Source organism: Fundulus heteroclitus, chromosome 15 (genome assembly GCF_011125445.2).
Source record: "Fundulus heteroclitus isolate FHET01 chromosome 15, MU-UCD_Fhet_4.1, whole genome shotgun sequence".
In the NCBI taxonomy this organism is placed as follows: Eukaryota; Metazoa; Chordata; class Actinopteri; order Cyprinodontiformes; family Fundulidae; genus Fundulus; species Fundulus heteroclitus.
Genome location: NC_046375.1, coordinates 28,805,873 through 28,827,620, shown reverse-complemented (window position 1 = coordinate 28,827,620; position 21,748 = coordinate 28,805,873). Strand labels below are relative to the sequence as shown.

The 21,748-nt window shown below is 41.9% G+C and overlaps 2 protein-coding genes across 2 annotated transcripts in view; one reads left to right on the top strand and one right to left on the bottom strand.

The window, feature by feature from the left end:
- nt5dc1 (5'-nucleotidase domain containing 1) overlaps nucleotides 1-18,501 on the bottom strand; it is a 129,681-nt gene extending 111,180 nt beyond the window's left edge. Inside the window, exons 1-6 of the mRNA XM_012854098.3 lie at nucleotides 18,144-18,501; nucleotides 15,814-15,905; nucleotides 12,326-12,397; nucleotides 12,104-12,213; nucleotides 11,380-11,459; nucleotides 11,196-11,277 (exon numbers count right to left, since the gene is read on the bottom strand). Of these exons, the coding sequence (XP_012709552.1) occupies nucleotides 11,196-11,277; nucleotides 11,380-11,459; nucleotides 12,104-12,213; nucleotides 12,326-12,397; nucleotides 15,814-15,905; nucleotides 18,144-18,236 (529 nt within the window). The 5' untranslated portion in view covers nucleotides 18,237-18,501. The remainder of the gene's footprint in view (nucleotides 1-11,195; nucleotides 11,278-11,379; nucleotides 11,460-12,103; nucleotides 12,214-12,325; nucleotides 12,398-15,813; nucleotides 15,906-18,143) is intronic.
- col10a1b (collagen, type X, alpha 1b) lies at nucleotides 5,287-11,126 on the top strand. The gene is made up of 3 exons (XM_012854096.3): nucleotides 5,287-5,430; nucleotides 5,942-6,071; nucleotides 8,704-11,126. Exons 2-3 carry the CDS (start codon nucleotides 5,957-5,959, stop codon nucleotides 10,557-10,559), a joined length of 1,971 nt encoding a protein of 656 aa, XP_012709550.1. The 5' UTR covers nucleotides 5,287-5,430; nucleotides 5,942-5,956; the 3' UTR covers nucleotides 10,560-11,126.
- Nucleotides 18,502-21,748: the final 3,247 nt, after the last annotated feature.

The window sequence follows — 21,748 nt, the reverse complement described above, 5'->3', positions numbered from 1 at the left end:
GGCAAATCATGATTTAAAATTGTAATTAAAAAGTGGTGTGAAAGACAACAGGCGAAGGTAATCGCAAGCTTGGCTACAGAAGAAGGAAGAGAACACTATGAATGGTTGTTTTTAAGATGTACTTTGGAAGGGGTAGTAACCCACTATCTTTGCAACAGTGTAAAAAACTCGAAAAATGCCCACATGTTCAAATTAAAACATTATACAACGGTAATAACAAGCTGCTAGATGGCAATGTGTAGTCATTTGGTATCTAACACATTTAAGATTTATTTGGAAAAAGAAATGTTTAGGGTAATGCAGAAAACAGAGGCTAGGCATCCTGCAACACAAGTTTTGTCATAATTGGAGTTTAATAAAGTGTCTGAAAGAAGATTATGTCATGTCTGCAGGGAAGCTGCAGCACGTTCAGTTGTTTGGAGGGGCAAAACAATGGTTAAAGCAGCCCCTTCCCAGGAATACCACCCAGCCCGACACCAGGAGGTGCCTGAGGGCTCTGAGATTCCACATCCCTCTGTGTCAGAAAAGCATTCTGCACAGTTCATCTCCAGTCCTAATTACATGTTTATGTGGCTGAGAGCGTTTTGCCGTGCAAAGCGGGAGCTTACCCAAAAACAGTATGTGAATCTAAGTAGCCGTTTACATTAAACCTCACGACAGCCAGATTTAGATGCAGAGGTAATAATCCTGACACACCAAGAATGGGTAAAAAAAAAAAAAAAAAAAAAAAAGAACAGCCCGGGGAAATAAAGCGTGGCAATGCCACACTGTGGTCGTAGCAACTTTCATGGTGAGCTGCAGTGGCGTATCTGCAGCTGAGAAACTTGTTAAATGTCGACTCCACCCCCAGACTACTCTGTCATTTCATTCAGATAGTTTACCGAGGATGCCTACGGCTCAGTGAGTTCTCATCTGCGGCTGCTGAGTTGGTAGCAGATAAAATGATATGGTGAAAAAGAGAGAAAAGCTTTTCCAAAAGTAGAAATAACGCATATTACATAGTAGCTGGGCCAGTCCGGGCTTTTATATGCTTCAGATGGAGGATGACCCATCTATTAGTTTGGTTCCAATGCATTTGGAAACCAAACGCTGCCTCAGCATTTAATACACTTGTCAGGAGACGTGTGACAAGAAGACACGATTAGAAGAATATAAGGTTCCAACCATATTAATGAGAAAGCTAAGATAATCGTGGTTTGACAATGACAATTTTATGCTTGAACCACCAAAAAATGTTAATACGTTCAGATCATGAAATGAAACTGATAAAAAACAAGCATGGAATACAACTCCTGAACGCCTATATTGAGCTCAATTTTTTTTAGAACTAATGCCCCATTGTTGTTGTTTTTATGTCTTTTTTGTCTTTTTTGTTTGCTTTTGTCGTTTCTGATTTATTATTATCTTCTAATATGTGTGCCTTAAGATTGTAAGACCTCATTTCTTTATATTTGTACATGCTACGTGATTTTGTACATTTGTTCAAATCTTTAATAAAAAAAAAGATCATGAAATGAGACAATATACAGTCAAATTCAATAAATAAGAATATTAGTGAAAAGTTGATCTATTTCAGTAACTCCATCACCAAGTGAAAGCCTTTTTACAGATTAATTAGACAAAGACTGATGTGTCCAAACCTGTATTTTTGTTAATTATTATGATTTTCCACTTACAGCTAATTAAAACATGGCATTTAAGATTAGAACATTACAGACCAATAAAAATTGTTTTAATAAAGAAATGAGGATCAAGATAATATACATGTTTAATACCTGCTTAAAGGCTGTTATTTTCAAAAGTACTTTTATTCTGACAAACAAGCCTCATCATAACCTATATTCTAACTTACTGAATATGAGTGTATAACCCTGGGTTCACAGGAAAGAGACAGGATTTTAGCAACAGTTTTTGGGGAAACAGAGCATCGATAATTTTAGTACACACAAATAGTTTACATTTTTTTACAAATTCAAACTGTGCTGTAATGAATCTGTTATTGGGGAAAAATAATTCAATCTAAGTTTGAGTAGTCCACGTATCAAATTTGTTATTCATATCTCACTCTAAGGTGGTCGTGACGTCTAAACAAGCATAGAAAATGTGTTTTCAAAGAGCGTAAACAATGTCAGACGGGAAATCTTGCAAAACTTCTCAAGAACAAAAGTGAGTTCAGAGTAAATAAACATGGATGACGAGGAAAAACAGTGGTGATAGCTTGTGTGGACTTCAACATGTTGAATATCCCAGATTTGAGGTCGGCGCGGTCCCGGTGTACTTCAGAGCAGACCAGATCACTCTTAACACACCACACACGGCAGGAATATGTCTTAAGATTAGTTTAAGGACCACCCCGATAAATGGGGCATGTTGGAATGGAAAGATTGGGACAAAAATCAGGCAAATTATCTTGTCGTGTGGACCAGGCTTTAAAGGTTGTATGCCATCCTCAAGTAGCCCTGCTCCATTTGGCTTAGGGTGAGTTCTGGTTAGATAGTCGATCTGAAGAGGCAGGAGGCCAGGAGGGATGGGTCTAAACTTAATTTCTTTGGGAAGAGAACTTTGAACCACAGAGACGCAGTCCGGCCATTTTTGAACCAGCTTTTGTTGCAGAATTATTCAGCTCAGGTTTGGCTTGTCCAAGAATTCTAAATCTAAGAGAAGCAGAGATGATGAAATGTAATTCCGATTCCTTAAAAAGTGTCAAACAACCCTTTATATTAGTACAAATTCAAACCACTGAGTCAGAATCAGATGCTAACTTCAGTGGCATACAGTTAGCTCATCATTCCATCTTTTCTGTAACTATTTCTTACTTTTTTTTAACAAAGCATCAAAATCACTGCCACACAAGCCATTTAAAAGCAGTGGAAGCTTATTCAGTGCCTCTAACAGAGTGATGCAGCCAGCCCAATGGTTTGTTATCACATTCACTGAGTTTTGTACGAGCTGTAAGCGAAAGATGGAAGACTGATTAATGCCGACATATAAAACATTACAATAATCAAGTCTAGAGCTTACAAAGGCATGGATGGCTTTCTCCAGACCGCCATGGCTAAGGAGAGCCTGTACCTTGGAAAGCAGACAGAGTTGAAAGAAGCTTGTTTTGACAACGTAATCAGTCTGCTTATCGAGTTTCAAGTCACAGTTAAGCTTCACTCTTAGATTTTTTACCACCTGGTTGAAGTAGGGAAGCAAAAGACTAGACTGCATCAGCGAAGTTGTAAACCTCCTAGACCACACGAGCTAACGCTAGCTGTTAGCTAAGGCTAGCTGTTAGCTTGACAGAAAGCCCAATGACGGCGTTCTGTCAGGCTGGGCCTCTCATTCAAGTTGCACCATGCATACAGAAGCAGCAAAAAATAAATAACAAATACATAAGAAAATACAAAAAGCTAGAATGGCCAAGTATATCACTTGACTTGTATCCAATGAAAATCTATGGAATCAAAGATCAGAGTGAATAGAGAGAACCTCTCAGAACTTTGACGATTAAAAGACGTTTTTTGCAGAAGAAAGAATGGTTTAAAGTCAGAACTGAGCAATGCATATACGTAGTTTCTACATGCTGGGGACATTGTGAAGCTTTCATTATAAAAAATACTTTTTCATCAAGAATTTAATAAATCTCTATAACTTCAGTGATTATTCTTTAATTCCAATTGTTTATCCATAACTTAATTTGTGAAAATAATTTTATTTGATTTCTTTGTAAATGTTGGTTACCTGGCTTGTTTGATAATTGTCAATGGTAACATTAGGAATATTTAAACTAGAAAAATGCTAATGTGGTCAATACTTATTTCATATGCTGTATCTCAAACAGTATTTCAAACAAAATATGTGTTCAGTCTGTCTAAATGTTTTTGCTCAGCTAACTGATAGAACGTTACCAGACATTTCACAGTTTCTCCCTCTGTAAACTCAGTTAAACAGATGGTTCATAAAATCTAAGCTATCTGCAACCCACAGCGCTTTACCACCAGAGTATTACCTGACATCTCACGGTGTCCTTTTGGTGGTCAAGTCAGCAATTTCTCATAAAACCAAATAGGCCATTTTGTGGCTATAACATTTCTGTATAAGAATTCCTTATTTTCTTTAATCGGTGCTAAAATTTGCATTTTCTAGAAATTTAACATAACTTCACTTTTGGATTACACTCTAATTTATTGAGATCATTTTATCAGCCTTAACCATTCTCAGAAAGCTAAAACGTTTTCTTATAGAAACAAAGTGTAGTGGTATTGTGATACGTACTGATAGGTACAGAGAAAGCAAGGTGGGGCCAATATAATTTGTCATCTCATTCTCAAAGCCATAACCGCACATCAGCTTATTGCGTTAATAGTACAGTTATACATGCAGTATGAATAATTGAACAAAACATTATGTTTCTCAAAGCTCTGTTTTTCCTTTATTTATACATTAGACATTTAAATTATTATGAATTGATCATCAGAATTGTGTGTGAGCCTCACTGCTGTACTGGTAGCCTCAGGATAAAGCAGATGGGCATCCGACAACACCTCGCTTCTGCCTCCTAGTGTCTGAAAGTTGCACTGTTCTCTGCATCACACCTCACTTGCTCACCAAAAAAGGACGCACACAGCAACGGCAGGCTTTTTGATGTGACATTCAGACCTGCTCACAGATGATGAAATTGTTACTGCAACCACAGCTAGAAGGAGATGTTTTTCTTTGCTCACCGGTCAAAATGTGTGATTTACGCAAAGCTGGAAAAAACAGTATGATGTTTACTGTGGGTTTTATCCTGCACAGTGTCTCCAGACAAGAGGAAATAGTCAGACTCACACAGCCTTTAACTTTCCAGAAAAACATCCTGACACCGACCACTTGGTCAACAAGGGCCTACTTTTCGACTTTAAAAATAAAACTATTTGTGCATCTTGGAGCAAAAGCTCTGGATGTGCCATTCCAACAGTCATCTGTCAGAAACAGCAGAGGGACTGTTGGATCTGATGCTAATAACCAGTCCAATCCGGCTGACGGACGGATGGACAGCAGCAACAAACATGTCATCCAGAAAGAGTGGGAGCACAGGGAGAATCCCCCCTCCACTGCACCGCACAGACAGAGAGGACAAGGCAGCAGGAGGAGGAGGAGGAGGAGGAGGAGGAAGGGAGGACCGTCACTCCGGAGTGACAGGCCTCCTTGGGACATGGCACCCATCATTAAAGATGACATCAGAGCAGGGAGGGTCTTCCACCGAGGTAGATGATTCCACGATGCTGGAGAGCAGCTCCGTATAAATACCTTGAGCCCAGCGTGTTGAGAAGCAGCAGCTGCCACTCACGCTGGCAGACCGACTCCACGTCTAAGGATATACGAGTACCGTGCTGGGACAGCAGCCTCCTGACACCCCCCCACCCGCCCCGCACTTGTTTCTTCGGAGCGTAAACCTTCACGGTAAGTTGGGCTTGGTTCGGGTTCGTTGCATGATGGAGGGGAGACTCCCAGTTGCAGGCTGGTTCTGAGTCAGGTAGTACTCTAGAGGTAAAGCGCTGATGGATGCAGGTAGAGCAAATTTTATGAACCATGTGTTTAACTGAGTTTAAAGAGGGAGAAGCTTTGCTGTGCAATGTGTACTGACAGGTGGGCCCAGGATCCTTTATAAGGCAACTTCTGTGGAGTTTCAGTCACAGCAAAAGCTACTTTAACTACATTTTTACAGTTCAGACAGGTTTTCTTAATTTTTTTGCCACAGTTTGGCACTTTAGCACACATGCTTTGAGAAATAAATAAAAAAAATAATTACCTGCTTTACTCTAGCTGCCACAGTTTTTGTTAACAGGGATCACACTCCAATGACATTTTCTGCTATTTCTTTCTATGCTGACTGGCAAGAACCAGAAAAGATGCAGCAGAAACAAGCATGCCTCTTTCATTTCTCTAAATCCTCTCCTGTTTGTCTGCGCAGGTTTAGCTTCACAAGATGGACTTGAGGGTAACGAGCCTCCTTTTGGTCCTCCTGGCCTTGGCGGAGGGAACCCCCGATAGGTACTATACACCCAAAGTGGCAAAGGTCCCCTACCCCGTCAAGAGTCACTGTGAGTCACTTCAACTTTTGCACTTTTCATTCATCCTTCCAAGACTTTATCCCACTGTAGTGCTTGTAAAGGCTTTTGGGGCGGTGGCATTGCTTCACTTAACAAGTGGGTTTAAACGCAGCTGGAATGGAAAGGCAACTCCCGTCTTTTACAGATACGTTATCTCAGGTCAAGCCTATGGCACGTTGCAAATGACTCCAAGCCGGTTCTGGGTTCCGTCTGTTCCCTGCTGGATCCGTTTTTGTTCAATCTTAGCCCCAAGTTCAAGCCAGCAGAACCAGTAGGAAAAAAAAAAAAGAGTTCAAGCTGGTTAGAGTCTCTGCAGTCAAAGTTTCTACCTAACTTAGGAATGCTAAAACTGCATAATAATAATCATTATAAATGCAAGTAGTTCTAAATATGCCTTCCTGATGATGCTGCCTCTCTCCAATAAAAGCATAAAGACCTGACCCACAGACGTCAGTGGTCCACCGGGTCTCTGATCAGCCCAGGAAAGAAAGCGCCCCGAGGTTGAACTAATTAGTGCTGCTACATTAATGCAAGTTGAAGTGTAAAGTCTAACTCATTCCATAAATTCTCCCACTGTTCTAAATATCCTAAATAGCCTGAAAAAACCCCTAAAAAAGCCCTTTCCCTAAACACACATAGAAGTTCCCAGTAAGCTGTAAAATCAAATCATTATCCTCATTAATGCCAGCCCTCAGCTCTATTAGTAACACACCTTTTATTTACACCCAGTTGGCTCTAAGTGCCACCCCTTCCTTATGGCCCATCAAGTAGACTAACTGAACTCCTGTGTATTTCTTTTACACCTGCGAGGTGATGTAAAGCTCTAAGAGAGTTTGTGCTCTAAATAAAAACAACGGCAAAACAAGGGAGCTGTCATTTTTGGTGAAGTAATAAAAAGAAAGTACAAAAGGGGTTGCCATGAGGCAACTGCTTGTTAGATGTCTAATATATTTTACAACCCAAGTTAACAATTCAAACATTGCATTTGGCATTTACAGAGTTGCTTGATGTGGTCTGACTGTTTGCCTCTACTTGAATGTAACACTGCAGAGAACGAGTCGACCAATCTCCAAAACAGATGCAGTCCTGCCCCACCCAGAGGCCTCAGGGTGCCCCAGTTCCACCACAAACCCAGAGTGAAACACATAATAGAAGCTTGCAGACAGAGGATCTAACAGCCAATGCTTCTGAGGTTATCTACTGGAGCTTCACTCCTCAGCAAATGCAGGAGAAATACAGCAAGCACCTCCTCATCCTGTAGACCAAATTTCAGATCAGAACTTACCCTAACTACAGCAAATCCACTGAGCTCGTACATAGGTGCCCTACACTCAACGTACACAGGAAAGTATTCATTGTTCCTAAGCCGGTGAAGTTCTGAGTCCATGTCAGCCACCGAGGCCAGAATCATCACCTTCAGTTTGTGGTATTACTGACTGCCAAGAGGTCCGCTTCTGGCATAAACATGTCCTGTGAGGATGCAGCCAGCAGCCGTCATGTGGCTGGAAAATGACAGGCCTCTAAGAGTGTTTTCCTCCCTAAACACCATTTGAAAAGACAAAGCAGAGCAGTTTAGCGCAATTACAAACCCTTTCCCTCTGCCAGTCAAGATTTATTGATAAACACAATATTTTAGCAGCCCTCGCAGATGCAGACTGGGACCTGTCCAAAACCTGATACCTCTTCGTGCTCACTGGCATGGTAGCTTTAAAGCCATGCAAGGTCATTTATCTTATAGTTCAACAAACAACTCATACCTAAACTGTTAAGAGATATTTTATTTCAATTGAATTAACTTATATTGCAATCGGAAACATTGGCTCTTTAGTTCACGAGAACTCGAGACTGAGCTTCTATAACTGAACATAAAATAAAATGAGAATTAAAAAAAAAAATAAAGCTTTTTTGTCATTGAAATTGTACATTCCAACAAAATGTGTGCTCTGCAGTTAATCTGTCCCGGAGGGAGCGGTGGGCAGCTTCCAGCACCTGGGGAGCAATCTGGGGCAAAAGGCCTTGCTCAAGGACCAGTAGAGGCAGTCTATGGGGTTCTGAGCAGGTTCCTGCAGTCTTACACAGGCACACTGCTCTAACCACTAGGCCACCACTCCCCTGAGAAAATAAAATCAGTCATATAGTGATCAGTTTTAGTGTACGCAGATCAGAGGACAATATTAGATGCATTAGATCAAAGCAGTTACCTGCTCCTGGTAAGAAATGGAAGCAGGTAAAGCGGATTATGACACTCGCTATATTTCCAGTCCACAGTAGAAAATGAAAGGTTGTGTTGTAGCGCAGACACGTGGAGGTGCAATGGACAAGGACTGGGGAGCTGCCTGGTGTCAGTAGATCAAGGTTATGGGAAGGGAGGGAAAGAAACCTGCTAAATCCCACAGCCCAGTCCACAATGATAGGGAGCAGTGTTATAAGAAGGATGTGGTGGAGCACAATACCATGGCTGCACTTAGACGAGGAGCAAGAAATCGTGGTGAAGCTGTTAAATCCAGAAATGAGTACTTTTCAGAATTTAAAAATAAAACAGCAAGGAGTTGTGACATCACAGCATCTGCAGTGTACCACCAGACTGATGCTTCATCTGCTGTTTTTTTTTCTTTCCCTTTAGCTGTTGCAGGACCAGAAGGTCCTCCAGGACCCCCAGGGGAACCAGGACCAATGGGACCACCTGGACCTCCTGGAGAACGGGGTATTGGACACACAGGACCTCGAGGCCCACCAGGAACACCTGGGGCCCCTGGCCACTCTCAGGCAGGCAAACCCGGTGCCCCAGGTGGCCCAGGAAAACCAGGAATCCCCGGCGCACCAGGTGAAAGAGGTGCAAACGGAGCAACAGGACCGATGGGACCAAGAGGCGCACCTGGTTCCCCTGGAACCCCTGGACCTGCAGGACTTTCAGCTACTGGAAAACCTGGACCAGCTGGGCTTCCGGGTCCAATGGGTCACAGAGGAGAGCCCGGTCTGAAGGGACATCCTGGTATTCCTGGTGTTCCAGGCCCAAAAGGAGAGAGAGGCATTGGTGTTCCTGGGGTGCAGGGTCCATCGGGTCCAACTGGCCCAATGGGCCCATCTGGCATGCCTGGCAAACCTGGAGTTGGCAAGCCTGGTGCCACTGGTTATCCTGGTGAACCTGGTAAGGATGGAATGCCAGGAAGAGATGGTGCCCCTGGGCCAATGGGTTTGCCAGGTCTTAAGGGTCACACTGGACCCCCTGGTGTAGGAGCGCCAGGAAAACCAGGCCAGAATGGTACCCCAGGTACACCTGGGCCTATGGGGGCTAAGGGTCCACAGGGTCCTGCTGGTCAGCCAGGCTCCCCTGGCATGCCAGGTGTAGGCAAGACGGGAGAGCCCGGAATACCAGGATCCAGAGGAAGTCCAGGTAGTCCTGGAACCACTGGTCAGAAAGGAGAGCCAGGCCCAACTGGATATACTGGTCAACCAGGGGCTCCAGGTCCTATAGGCCCAGCTGGACCACAAGGTGCAAGAGGATTTCAGGGTGAATCAGGCCCAGTAGGACCTAAGGGTGATATTGGTATGGTAGGTGCACCAGGCCCAAGAGGATCCAAAGGTGAGCAGGGAGCACAAGGCTTCACTGGGAAACCAGGCACTCCTGGTGCCGTAGGTCCCCCAGGAATCCCAGGCCATAATGGAGCTCAAGGTCCAAAGGGTTCACAAGGCCATGCTGGCTCTCCAGGAAGTCCTGGAGCAAATGGTGCACCTGGACTTAAAGGACACACAGGTGCCCCAGGGGCACCAGGTAAAAGTGGTGAGCCTGGAAGGCCAGGAGCAGCAGGACCAGTTGGTCCCCCTGGTCCATCTGGTCCTCCTGGACTTAAGGGCCATCAAGGTCTCCCAGGTCCACCTGGTCCAGCTGGTCTGACAGCTAAAGGAATTTCTGGCCCTATGGGTCCCCCAGGACCTCCAGGACAGAGAGGCCATGATGGTCTCCCTGGCCCCTCTGGTCCTCCTGGTCCACCTGGCCCCCCAGGAGAGGTGATCTACCACCATGAAAAGAGCATGCCAATTAAGTCCCATGAGGTCATGATGCCTCATGAAGTGATGAAGGCTCCCATGTCTGCCTTTAGTGCTGTGCTGACCATGGCCTACCCACCCTCAGGAACTCCCATTCAGTTCAACCAGGTCCTTTACAACGGAGAGAACCACTATGACCCCCACAGTGGTGTGTTCACCTGTCAGATCCCAGGCCTTTACTATTTCAGCTTCCACATGCACGTCAATGGTGCTAATGCATTGGTGGCCCTCTACAAAAACGAGGAGCCCCTGCTTTTCATCTATGATGAATACAACAAGGGCTTCCTGGACCAGATGGCAGGCAGTACTGTTCTTATGCTGCATCCAGGTGACCGGGTCTACATCCAAGTTCCCGATGAGGAGAGCAATGGCATATTTGCTGCAGACAACGTTCATTGTGGGTTCTCTGGCTTCTTGATCGCCTCAACGTGATTTAATAAATCCCCATAAACCTCAGAAACCTTACCAAAAACAACAGCATTGAACTGCTCAGAGGAATAGATCAGTTTAGACAATTTAAAAAAGATTGTGAATCGCTTTTACAATTCACCAACCTCACTCAAGTTTCAAGGGTCAAAAATGCTCAGGCAACCGAGATTCATCTTGTCTCCAAAAATTCAGGCCTAAAATATATCCCTGTCCCCTGTTCGCTTTGTGTCTTAGCAATTAAACTAAATGTTATTGGAAGATTTCATAAGTGGTGCTCTACAACTGCCTGAAACATTTACAGTGCCTTTTTTTATTTGTGTTTGTTTTTTTTCTGTTTTAATTCATGTCTGTTTAAGGGGTTTTCCTTAAAATTTACAAAATAAATATGCAAAACTGATGTAATATATGTTATCAGAGATCAGCACATTTACACCAGCACTGTGACTACAAACACAACATTGGAGGAGAATTTCAAACAGCTTTTTTTTGTAACTATGTCCCATTGGATGTGTTAAGTTATCTACCACTTACTGAGAAAAACATGGAATAAAAGTACGACTTTGAAAACTATCCCTGAGTTTGTTTCGTCTTTCAAAGTATTTGCCCGGTGTGTGAGTCTGTTCCAAGTGAACTGGTTACCTTTGAATGCAGATGTATTGTAATTATGGTCGATGGCAGCCACCATGTCCTTCCAAAACTCAGAGTTCACCTCATTTCCCCGCTGTGCACAACGGAAAACAAATGGGGGTTAATGCTAATCAGCTTTGCTGTTCGAAGCGTTATCTGTAAATGTGAGCACCTCCAGTATTACAACATGCATTACCTTCAGTAACATGTCCACAACCTTTCCACAGAGCAGAGCACCCGGAAGATCAAAGTAATTGTCGTAGAAGTAGTATTTAGCTGCAAAAACACACAATTAACAGTTCATGGTAAAGTAGGACTGGGCGATATGGCTTAAAAATAAAATCTCTGATTTTATTATACCAAATCTAATTGATAGATTTTTTTTTACTCTAGAAATTATTTAAAAAAAAATGCTTTCATGCCAAGCACTTAGTCTGGGAGTTGACTTGAATTTAAAATGCAACTAAATACAAGCTGTAAAACAAGGTGGTGGCCATTCTATTGTAAACAATGAACATATAACAAAATGTTAGCTGCTAATGTTTTACACAGTGAGCTAAGAACAAACTTCACTTCAGTTGTGTAACTTCAAACCAACTTTAAAAAAAGATGAATTAGTAATTAAAGTGTCTTGTATTATGGCAAAAAAAGTTTCCTTTTAACAATATGTTGACAATATATTTTCCTAAACATATATTCAGCATTGCATGCTATTCTCTCCATGGAAGCCCAATGAGTGCATTGGCAAAATAAAATACAGATTTTCCAAAAACTTTATCTTAAAAAATTGTAAATTCGAATTAATCGATTAAATCAATTCTTTGCCCAACCCTATGGTATAGTGAAACCCCCCCTTGGACTATAAACAGCAGATATTAAAGGTAACAATTCCAGGATAAATTAGGATGTAGTCATCCCACCTGATCTGGTGAAGGAGGTGTTTAGGCTGTTGAAGTGCTTCCACTCCCGTTGTGGCCCGTAATGTTTGATGATTTCTTCTGTGCTGAGGTCGTTGGTTCCATGTGTTGCCCTATTCAAGCAAAAAAACAAATAAAATAAGTTATTAAAAAAAACAAGAATCTAGAATTACTGTTCTAATTTAGCTGGGACTCGAGTATAACTCTTATTAGGAATGAGCATACCGTAAGACAGTGCCATCTTCAGCCAGCTTCACAATGTTCCCATCTTCCAGATCCACCACTAAGCCCTTAAAACTGGAGAGAAGGGGATATTTTGAATAAGGATGTGGCTGAGATTAAACCCCTCATCTCAACACAATGCACAACTTTCAATATTTTGTGAATTTTACATGTTTTCAGAATTTGACCCAAAAAGTGTGAAATGTAATTTTCTCACACTTCCCTTTGTCCAAACGTTTGTAGAAGGTTTCAAGGATTTAGGTGTCAAGATTACCCCATCCCTTAGTGAAATAAGCTCAGCCATTCATGATCCCCTTGTGGAAAAAGTTGCAGAAATGCTAAATCGATGGTCAAATCTGCCTATATCCATGATAGGCCGAATAAACATACTAAAAATGACAATCTTGCTAAGATTCTTGTATTATTTCCAGAGACTTCCATTGCCATTATCAGTTTCATTCTATGGCAGTTTGAACAAACTATTTAACCAATTCATTTGGAGTAACAGAAAAGTGAGACTCTAAAGTTACTATATTTGCCCTATGAAAGAGGTGGGATTCAAGATCCTAATCTCAGATGGTATTATATGGCTGCTCAGCTAACATAAGCTACCCATTAGTTTTGCCCGATGACACCCCCAGCTTGGGTAGACATTGAACAAAAATCTGTTGTAGAATTTTCTTTAAACACCTTCCTATATTCTTCAGATATTAAGACATTAAAAAAGAACCCAAAGACCCCTTTCTTAAAAAATACAATTATAACTTGGCATGCAGCACATAAATAAGAGGGTGATACTACAGAACGTTCCTGATTTACTCCCATATGGAGCAATGAAATGTTTAAATAAAAATTAAAGATTTTTATGAGAATGATGTATTGCCCGCTTTTGATCAGTTATGTAAAATATACCCCAAAAATATTTTTTAAATACTTTCAATTAAAAAAATATATGTCAATGAAATTGAAACAAGTCATTGACATTCCATCCCTAACAAAAATAGAGCAGGTTTGTTTTGGGGATTTAAAGGGGGAACTGTTCTTTCTGTGTACGAAAAATTATTAATGCTTTCGTCTAAGGAATCAGTAAATGATAAATTAGACGCTTGGAGAGGAGATATCCAAGAAGACATAGATGAAGAAGATTGGAACCAGGCTTGTTTAAAAGCACAAAAACAAAGTATAAACACACAATTTAAACTTTTGCAATTATAAATGGCTTATGAGAACCTATGTAACACCTGTTAGGGTTCATTGCATGTCAAATGATAGTCAAGATACTTGCACAAAATGCTTATTTGAAAAAGGAACCCTTCTCCATTACCTATGGGAATGTCTTAGAATACAGGAATTTTGGAAAGTGTCTATCTGAATTGTTTAATGCAAAAGTTCCTTTAAAAACTAAACTTTCTGTACTTGGAGTCTATCCAATGGAATTTAAACAATCAGAAAGTAAGATTAAATTGCTAGATTATGGACTACGTCAGGCCAGGAGATCTATTGTTGGAGGAGCATGGATACCCCCTCCAAGACAAGAAGGAAATTCTCTAGGACTGTCTGGAAAAACTAAAATACACTGCCAGAGGCAATTTGTGAGGTCAGATAGTGATGTTGGATGAGAATTGCTTTAATTAATCCCAAAGGTGTTCTATAGGGTTGAGGTCACAACTCTGTGTGGTCCATCAAGGTCATCCACAGCCAACTCTGTCATGCATGTCTTTATGGAGCTGGCTTTGTGCTCTGGTTCACCATCATGTTAGAATCTCCACACTGTTCCCACAAAGTTGGTAGCGTAGAATTGTCCAAAATCTCCTGGTCTGCTGAAACATTCAGAGTTCCTTTGACTGGAACTAAGGGGCCAAGCCCAGCTGCTGAACAAGAATGTCACAACTGGACCTCTTGCACAGGTGGCATCCTATCACAGAACCACGCTGGAATCCATTGTTTGGCAGATGTTTGTAGTAACGGTCTGCAGGCCTGGTTTGAATTTACAATTTTTTAAGATTTAATTTTTGGAAAATCGGGATTTTATTTTGCCAATGCACTCCATGGGCTTCCATGAAGAGAATAACATGTGATGCTGAATATATGTTTAGGAAAATATATTGTCAATATATTGTAGAGGAAACTTTTTTAAACCAAAAATTGGGGCACTTTAATTCATTCACTTACTTTTTTTAAGTTTGAAGTTACACAAGTGAAGTGAGGCATGTTCTTAGCTCATTGTGTGATACAACTAGCAGCAAACATTGTGTTCTATTTTCATTGTTTTACAAGCATGCTTTACAGCTTGTATTTAGTTGCACTTTGAAGTCAGGTCAACCCACAGACCAAATGCTTGAAATAAAAGCAAGTTTTTAAAATAATTTCTTTGATTTCTTTTTGTGATAAGAAAGGATGGGGGAAAAAATTGATTAATCAGAATTGGTATAATACAACTGAAGGTTTTATTTTTAAGCCATATCGCCCAGCAAACACACGGGCCTGGATTAGAGAGTGTTGTGGGTTCGGTCTGCAGAATGTAAGTTTTCCATTAGTTCAATTCATAAATAGCAATTGTCAGATTTGCTAAGTGTTTTTTTATTGATCTTAAGTAATTTATAACTAAGTTATTAGACTGTACAGAGAGAGAGTCCTTCAGGCTGTTCACCTGCCTACTTCTACCTGCCTCAGGCATTCACTCTCTGCCTCTCTTTTCTTGCGTACTGCCTCTACCAGTTTCTAGTTGCACAGCCAGTTGGAATCTTTCAGCCCTCAGTCTAATGCTGCATGTGTCTGCATGCTGCACAAGTCTGCCTGTTTCCCCGTGGGTTCCAGCCGCTCGCTCTGCCCGTTCTGGTGGTTCCTTGGTCCGCATCGCCTGTTCTGGTCAGCCCCTGCCCTCATCATCTGGTTTCTTGCCTGCCTCACCTGCCACTACTCTTCCATCCAGTCTGGTTTTGCCCGCCTGTCTTGTTTACCAATCCTGACCCCTGCAATAAACTTAAAAAAACAACAACAACAGCTTAACTGTTTACGGCTGAATATCGAGTTCACCGGCATTACTCCTTACAGAATCTGCAGACTGACCCCGCTCCACCACAGAGGGACTATATTAGAATGTACAGTATCTAGCTAAATTTGAACCTTTATGACTGGACAGACTTATTTATTTCTGCATTTAAATAGGACTTGTTTACAGTTGTAGTGAAATGCTACAATATAGAGAAACTGAATTGAAATTGTGAAAAACATAATATTCTGACAAATGGAATTTTTGGTTTTCATCAGCTGTAAGCCATAATCATCTAAACCATATCCTTCTGTGCAGTGAATCTATACAATATCAAAGTTTCACCGTCTGAGTTTAATTACTAAAATAAATTCTCTTTGCAAAGGTATTCTAAATGCTGAGAGCGGTAGTCTTCTGGAGGCTCATTTGGTGTCCCTTACACATACTTCTGTGGCAGGTTCCACCACGAGCTGAAAACCTCCTGCTGCTGGACACTTACCAGAAATCCCAGGTAGTAGGCGTCAGATTCAGAAGGTCTTTGTCGTATCCCTTATGCTCCACCAGATACCTAGCAAAGCTCTCGTAGATCAGCTGCAGACACAGGAATCAGGAAGTCAAGAAGTGGAGGGGCCAGCACAGCCAGGAAATGAATAAATGTCATACTGATATGTAGCGCTGACTGCCAACAAACTAGTGTTTTTTTCAGTAGCTGACAACACCTCAGTCATTTTTATTTATTCATTTGATTAAGATGATTATTATGATTCAAGGATTCTGTACTTCTCATCTTAGAGTTGTAGAAGACGAACAAACACCAACAGAACGGCCTGTGATGATGAGGGGGCAGAGGCCAAATCGGGGCGCGTACAGTACAGTTGACATTTGGTCGACAACACTGTTGACAACAGACCTCCTCTGTGCATTGCCTTTTTCTTCACTTTCTGTCACGTTATGGCAACAAAGAGATTTCATGTGATCGACATGTGATCAGTGATACATGGCTTTTAAGATTTTTTTTTTACAAAGTAAAATCTGAAAAGTGTGTAGTGCATTTATATCTGGCCCAAAAATTCACAAACCAGAGCAACTAAATGATTTCAGAAGAGAGCTAATTGGTAAAAGCTGCATGTGATTAAATCTCCGCATAAATCGAGACTCTTCTGCTCCTGGCCTCAGAGCTCCGGTAGAGGAAAAACAGCAACGTTAAAACCAAGGAGCACAGGTTCAGGGAGAATGTTCTGAAGAGGTTGAAGCAGGGATACATCTCACAAAGGTCTGTTCAATCCATCATCTGAACATGGAAAGATTATGGCACACCCGCAAACCTGCCAAGAACGTGGATGCCCACCTAAAAAGACCGGTCGCGCAATGACACCCTTAATCAGAGAAATTAAATTCAATTTTATTTATATAGCACCAATTCATGAAGCATGTCATCTCAAGGTAATTTCCAAAGTCAAATTCAATCAGATTATACAGATTGGTCAAAAAATTTCCCATCTAAGGAAACTCAGTTGATTGCATCAAGTCTCGACAAGCAGCATTCACTCCTGGAGAAGCGTAGAGCCACAGGGACAGTCGTCTGCATAGTTGATGGCTTTGCTGCAATCCCTCATACTGAGCAAGCATGAAGCGACAGTGGAGAGGAAAACTCCCCTTTAACAGGAAGGAAAACCTCCAGCAGAACCAGGCTCAGTATGAACGGTCATCTGCCTCGACCGACTGGGGGTTACAGAAGACAGAGCAGAGACACAACAACCAACCAAGAGCTCCGTGGTCACTCTGGAAGAACTGCTCAGATCTCCAGCTCTGGTGGGGGAATCTGTTGACAGAACTAATGTTAGTCATGCGCTCCATATACCTGTCTGTGGAAGACTGACAACCATAAAACATCCAGCCAGTGGCCCAGTCAAAGCCCAGATCTAATTCATCCGATTAGGAATCCATGGCCAGGGTTGAAATGTGATGTTCACAAAATGAATACAAATGCACGCCACACTTCTTACTGTTCCAAGTACAACATTGTGAAAACCATGTATCCTTTCACTTGTTGTAATTCAACATCTGTTTGCAAGGTTTTTTTAAAAATCAGAGTTGACACCAAGCTGCTTTTATATCTGAATAACTGGGAAAGTTGTTCATGTGAGGGTCTATAGAGCAAAACAATAGAAGGAGCCTAAAAAAAGAGCCTAAGATAACCACAGACTTATTTCTAAGGACATTGTGAGCTTGAACACTGAGTCATATTGATATGATCCTATAGTGGGGGGGAACCAATGTCATCCAGCAATTTCCATTTGACAGTGCATTAGGTGCATGTGCAAGGATGCCGTTCAGACTATCTTTATGTGACATTATTAATGAGTTTCCCTAACCTGGCAGACAGCGCCATGAGGATAAGCGCCTAACAGTGTAAAACTGGCTGGAAGTGAAGCCCGGGCCTGGTTAAACTGCAGGCCATAACCAGAAGCTGCGATATGCCGGCTGCTCTCCGTGGGAGTTAAAGATGTCAGCACGGGCATCATCACACAGGGTTAGGATGGGGCTCCCGCTCGGCCTCAGGGGGATTCAACGCAAACACGAGCTCATCCGCCGACGCTCCAACCTGTGAGTCACGCAGGGTGACTACTGCAGCAGCGGTGGCGTCGCTTCGCACCGTGCGCATACATCAAAGCACAGGGCGCTCTGGCACGCGCTATCAGCAGCGTGCCCCTCTTGGCATGAGCCGGAGCAGGCTGACCGCTGAGCGTTTTTTTTTTTCCATGGCACGAGGACGGCGCGAACCGTCACGGCCACCGTCCGGTTGTGTACCAGCAGAGCGGCACTCACCCTGGAGGTCTCCTTCAGACGGTAGCGGCACAACGTGTGGTCCAGGTCGAAGCCGATGACGTCGCAGTCCGACAGGCTGAAGTATTCGGACATTGTCGCGGTCCGGGGCTGGCTCAAGTTGCGCGCGTGAGGGAGAGAGAGAAGGCGCTCGAGAGCTGGAAGTGGCGCGCGGGTGTGCAGCGCTCAGTATGTGACGGGGGCACAGACAGACAGACCACGGGGGCGGGACTGGGCTCTGCAGCCGCTCCGCTCGTCCTTTGGTCGGAGGGAACCGCTGACACACGCACACCGTTCCCCTTCTCCGTTAACCTGGAAGTCTGGTTACTGAGATGGTAACGTTAATAAGTTCTCCATTTAGGAGCAATAGTTGAACTCCTGGCCGTCAGTAGATGGCAGCACAGAGCTGATGGCGTGCAAGCCTTCCGGATGAAACCGTAACACATGAAATATAAGCTCCTGAACAAAATAAATGTGTGTGCACCTAAAGTGATGGACATTGGGCCGGTTTACCGTTAAGAAAACAATAATTATCATTAATAATACTCCCATTTGTCCTGTTTTGGAAACTCACGCGGTCCACAGAAGAAAGTTATATGGGAATGGCTTTTTAAAGATTTTACGACTTCTATATTTTGGAAGGGTGGAGCAACAAAACTGTTTCAAAAACAATAAAGCTGCCATGCAGGTTCATTTTAATAAATTAAAGGATAAAAAATGTATTTCAGTGAGATTAACATTGTTAAAGTGCAAGTGTGTTATCCCAATTTTGGTTATTATGACTTATAATAACAAAAACCCAAAATTCATTTTGGGTTTCTGATTTAAAAGATTCTGTTAATGTTATTAGAACAATAACCAAATTATGTACACAAAGTGTGTCCATGTGCTGCCTAGTGTGCACTCCAAATACCTGTTTGGGGCTTCTTTTGCAATACTGCATCCATGCAGCGTGACATGGAGGCGATCCGCCTGTATCTCTGTTGAGGTGGAGTGAAATCCCAGGTTGCTTTGATAGCGATCTGCCCCCTCAGATCAGGTCGTTGTCGTTACCCCATGATTATATAATTCAATTCAATTTTATTTATATAGCACCAATTCATGAAACATGTCATCTCAAGGCACTTTACAAAGTCAAATTCAATGATATTATACAGATTGGGTCAGATTATACAGATTGGTCAAAAATGTCCTATATAAGGGAACCCAGTTGATTGCATCAAAGTCCCGACAAGCAGCATTCACTCCTGGGGAACCGTAGAACCACAGGGAGAGTCATCTGCATTGTACATGGCTTTGCTGCAATCCCTCATACTGAGCAAGCATGAAGCAACAGAGCAGAGAGACAACAAGAGACAAAAAAGCACAGAAGCACACATTGATCCAGTAATCTGTTCTACATTAGAGGGTGATAGCGGCTTTCCTGGATGATGTCACAGCTAACAGAACGCCAGACCAGGTGTACCTACTATGAAGAAAAAAGAGAGAGAACAAAAAGTTAAAAGTTGAAATAACAACAAACAATGCAAATTGGAGAAAGTAGGGGAACTCAGCAGAGTGAGAGAAATAGACCCTGATGTCCTCCAGCAGCCTAGGCCTATCACAGCACAACTATAGAGGTAGCTCAGGGTAACATGAGCCACTCTAACTATAAGCTTTGTCAAAAAGGAAAGTTTTAAGATTAGTCTTAAAAGTAGACAGGGTGTCTGCCTCACGGACCAAAACTGGGAGTTGGTTCCACAGGAGAGGAGCCTGATAGCTAAAGGATCTGCCTCCCATTCTACTTTTAGAGACTCTAGGAACCACCAGCAGACCTGCAGTCTGAGAGCGAAGTGCTCTGTTAGGAATATACGGGGTAATCAGAGCTCTGGTATATGATGGAGCTTGATTATTAAGGGCTTTATATGTTAGAAGAAGAATTTTAAATTCTATTCTTGATTTAACAGGAAGGCACTGAAGGGAAGCTAAAATTGGAGAAATATGATCCCTCTCGTTGATTTTCATCAGAACTCTTGCTGCAGCATTTTGGATCAGCTGAAGACTTGAACTGCATTTTGTGGACTTCCTGATAGTAAAGAATTACAATAGTCCAGCCTTGAAGTAACAAATGCATGGACTAGTTTTTCAGCATCACCCCTGGACAGAATGTTTCTAATTTTGGCGATATTCCGGAGGTGAAAAAAGGAAACTCTGGGAACCTGTTTAATATGGGATTTTAATGTAATTGATTTGCATGTAGAAGTCCTTCAAGTCCTCCCAAATGTTTGGGTGTCTATAAATTGTCGAGCATCTTGGTTTTCATGTAGAACCTTAAGTAGTTTTGAGCCTTTGTTGTCAACCCTTGAGCTTCGAAACTTTTTTATATTCTTACTCATTTTAATTTACTAACTAAACATCTAATTGCAGGAAATTGGCAGCATAGACCCCACCCACCCCGCGACCATGCAGGGATAAGCGGGAATAGATACTGGATGGATGGAAAATCAAAGTAAATTAACTATTCATTTACTTTGATTTTCCATTCCTCCAGAACTACAGGCATCCCTGTTGTTCTGAAGCAGCCCTGGTGTAATATGCCGTTCCAGCCACATGGTGGTGCTGGTGCTTTTTCCTGAACATCTACCTTGATCACATTAATTGTTTTATAGGAGTATTTTCTGCACTACATGCTTATCCTAGAGAATCCTATAGTGATTTGTGACAGAAACAGTGCGGAGTTTTATCAGCTCTGCTATAAATAATTCTCAATTGTTTCAGTTTATGTCTGTCATGTATCAGTAAATGATCAAAGTCCAGGTAATGTGTTTGGCACTGAAACTGTTCCTAGTTTAAGTGTTTCAGGCGGGTATATTTTATGGATGGATGGATGGTTCATCTTGCTGACCATAGTTCAGAGTTGGAACATATAAAGAGTATGTCCTTTTAGTTTAAAGTTGAATAAGGCAAAAATAAACCTCTGAAGAAAGAACTGAGAAGATAACAGATCCTGTCTGAACTGCATTCCATAGATCTTAAAAATCTCCTGAAATCCTCAGGTTATAGTATGACATCATGGGTCTGGAAGGTTTCCAGGCATGGATAGATGGATTAATAGATGGATGGATGGACATTTATATGATTTTAGGTGCACATCACAGATGCAAAAACATAGATTTGCAATCTAAATCTATCAATGATCACCCAAATGCGTAGAAATTTGTTTACAACTGAGGATGATAGCCCCTTGGTACTGAGTACTTTCCTGATTATTGGGTATGGTGAAATCCGGCTGGATTCCATAAAAAAATTAAATGCAGTCATTTAAAAAAGCAGTTCATAAATTGTCATTTTTGTTATACATGAGTACTTGGTTACGTTACCAGCCTTGCACAGAGCTGAGACACATAATGTTGCTGGTATTTCTGGAAATTACCAGAATAAAGTCATAATAGTGGGTGTACAAAAATAAAGAACATTAAGAGATTAAAGTCACACAATCGATTGTATAATTGTTTCAAAGTCCTAACACTAATAATAGTGTGATGCTGATTTGCTAACCTCAATTGTAAAACCAATAGCAATGTATGGCTTTACAATTTTTTGCCTATATTCTCATAGCTTTCAAAAAG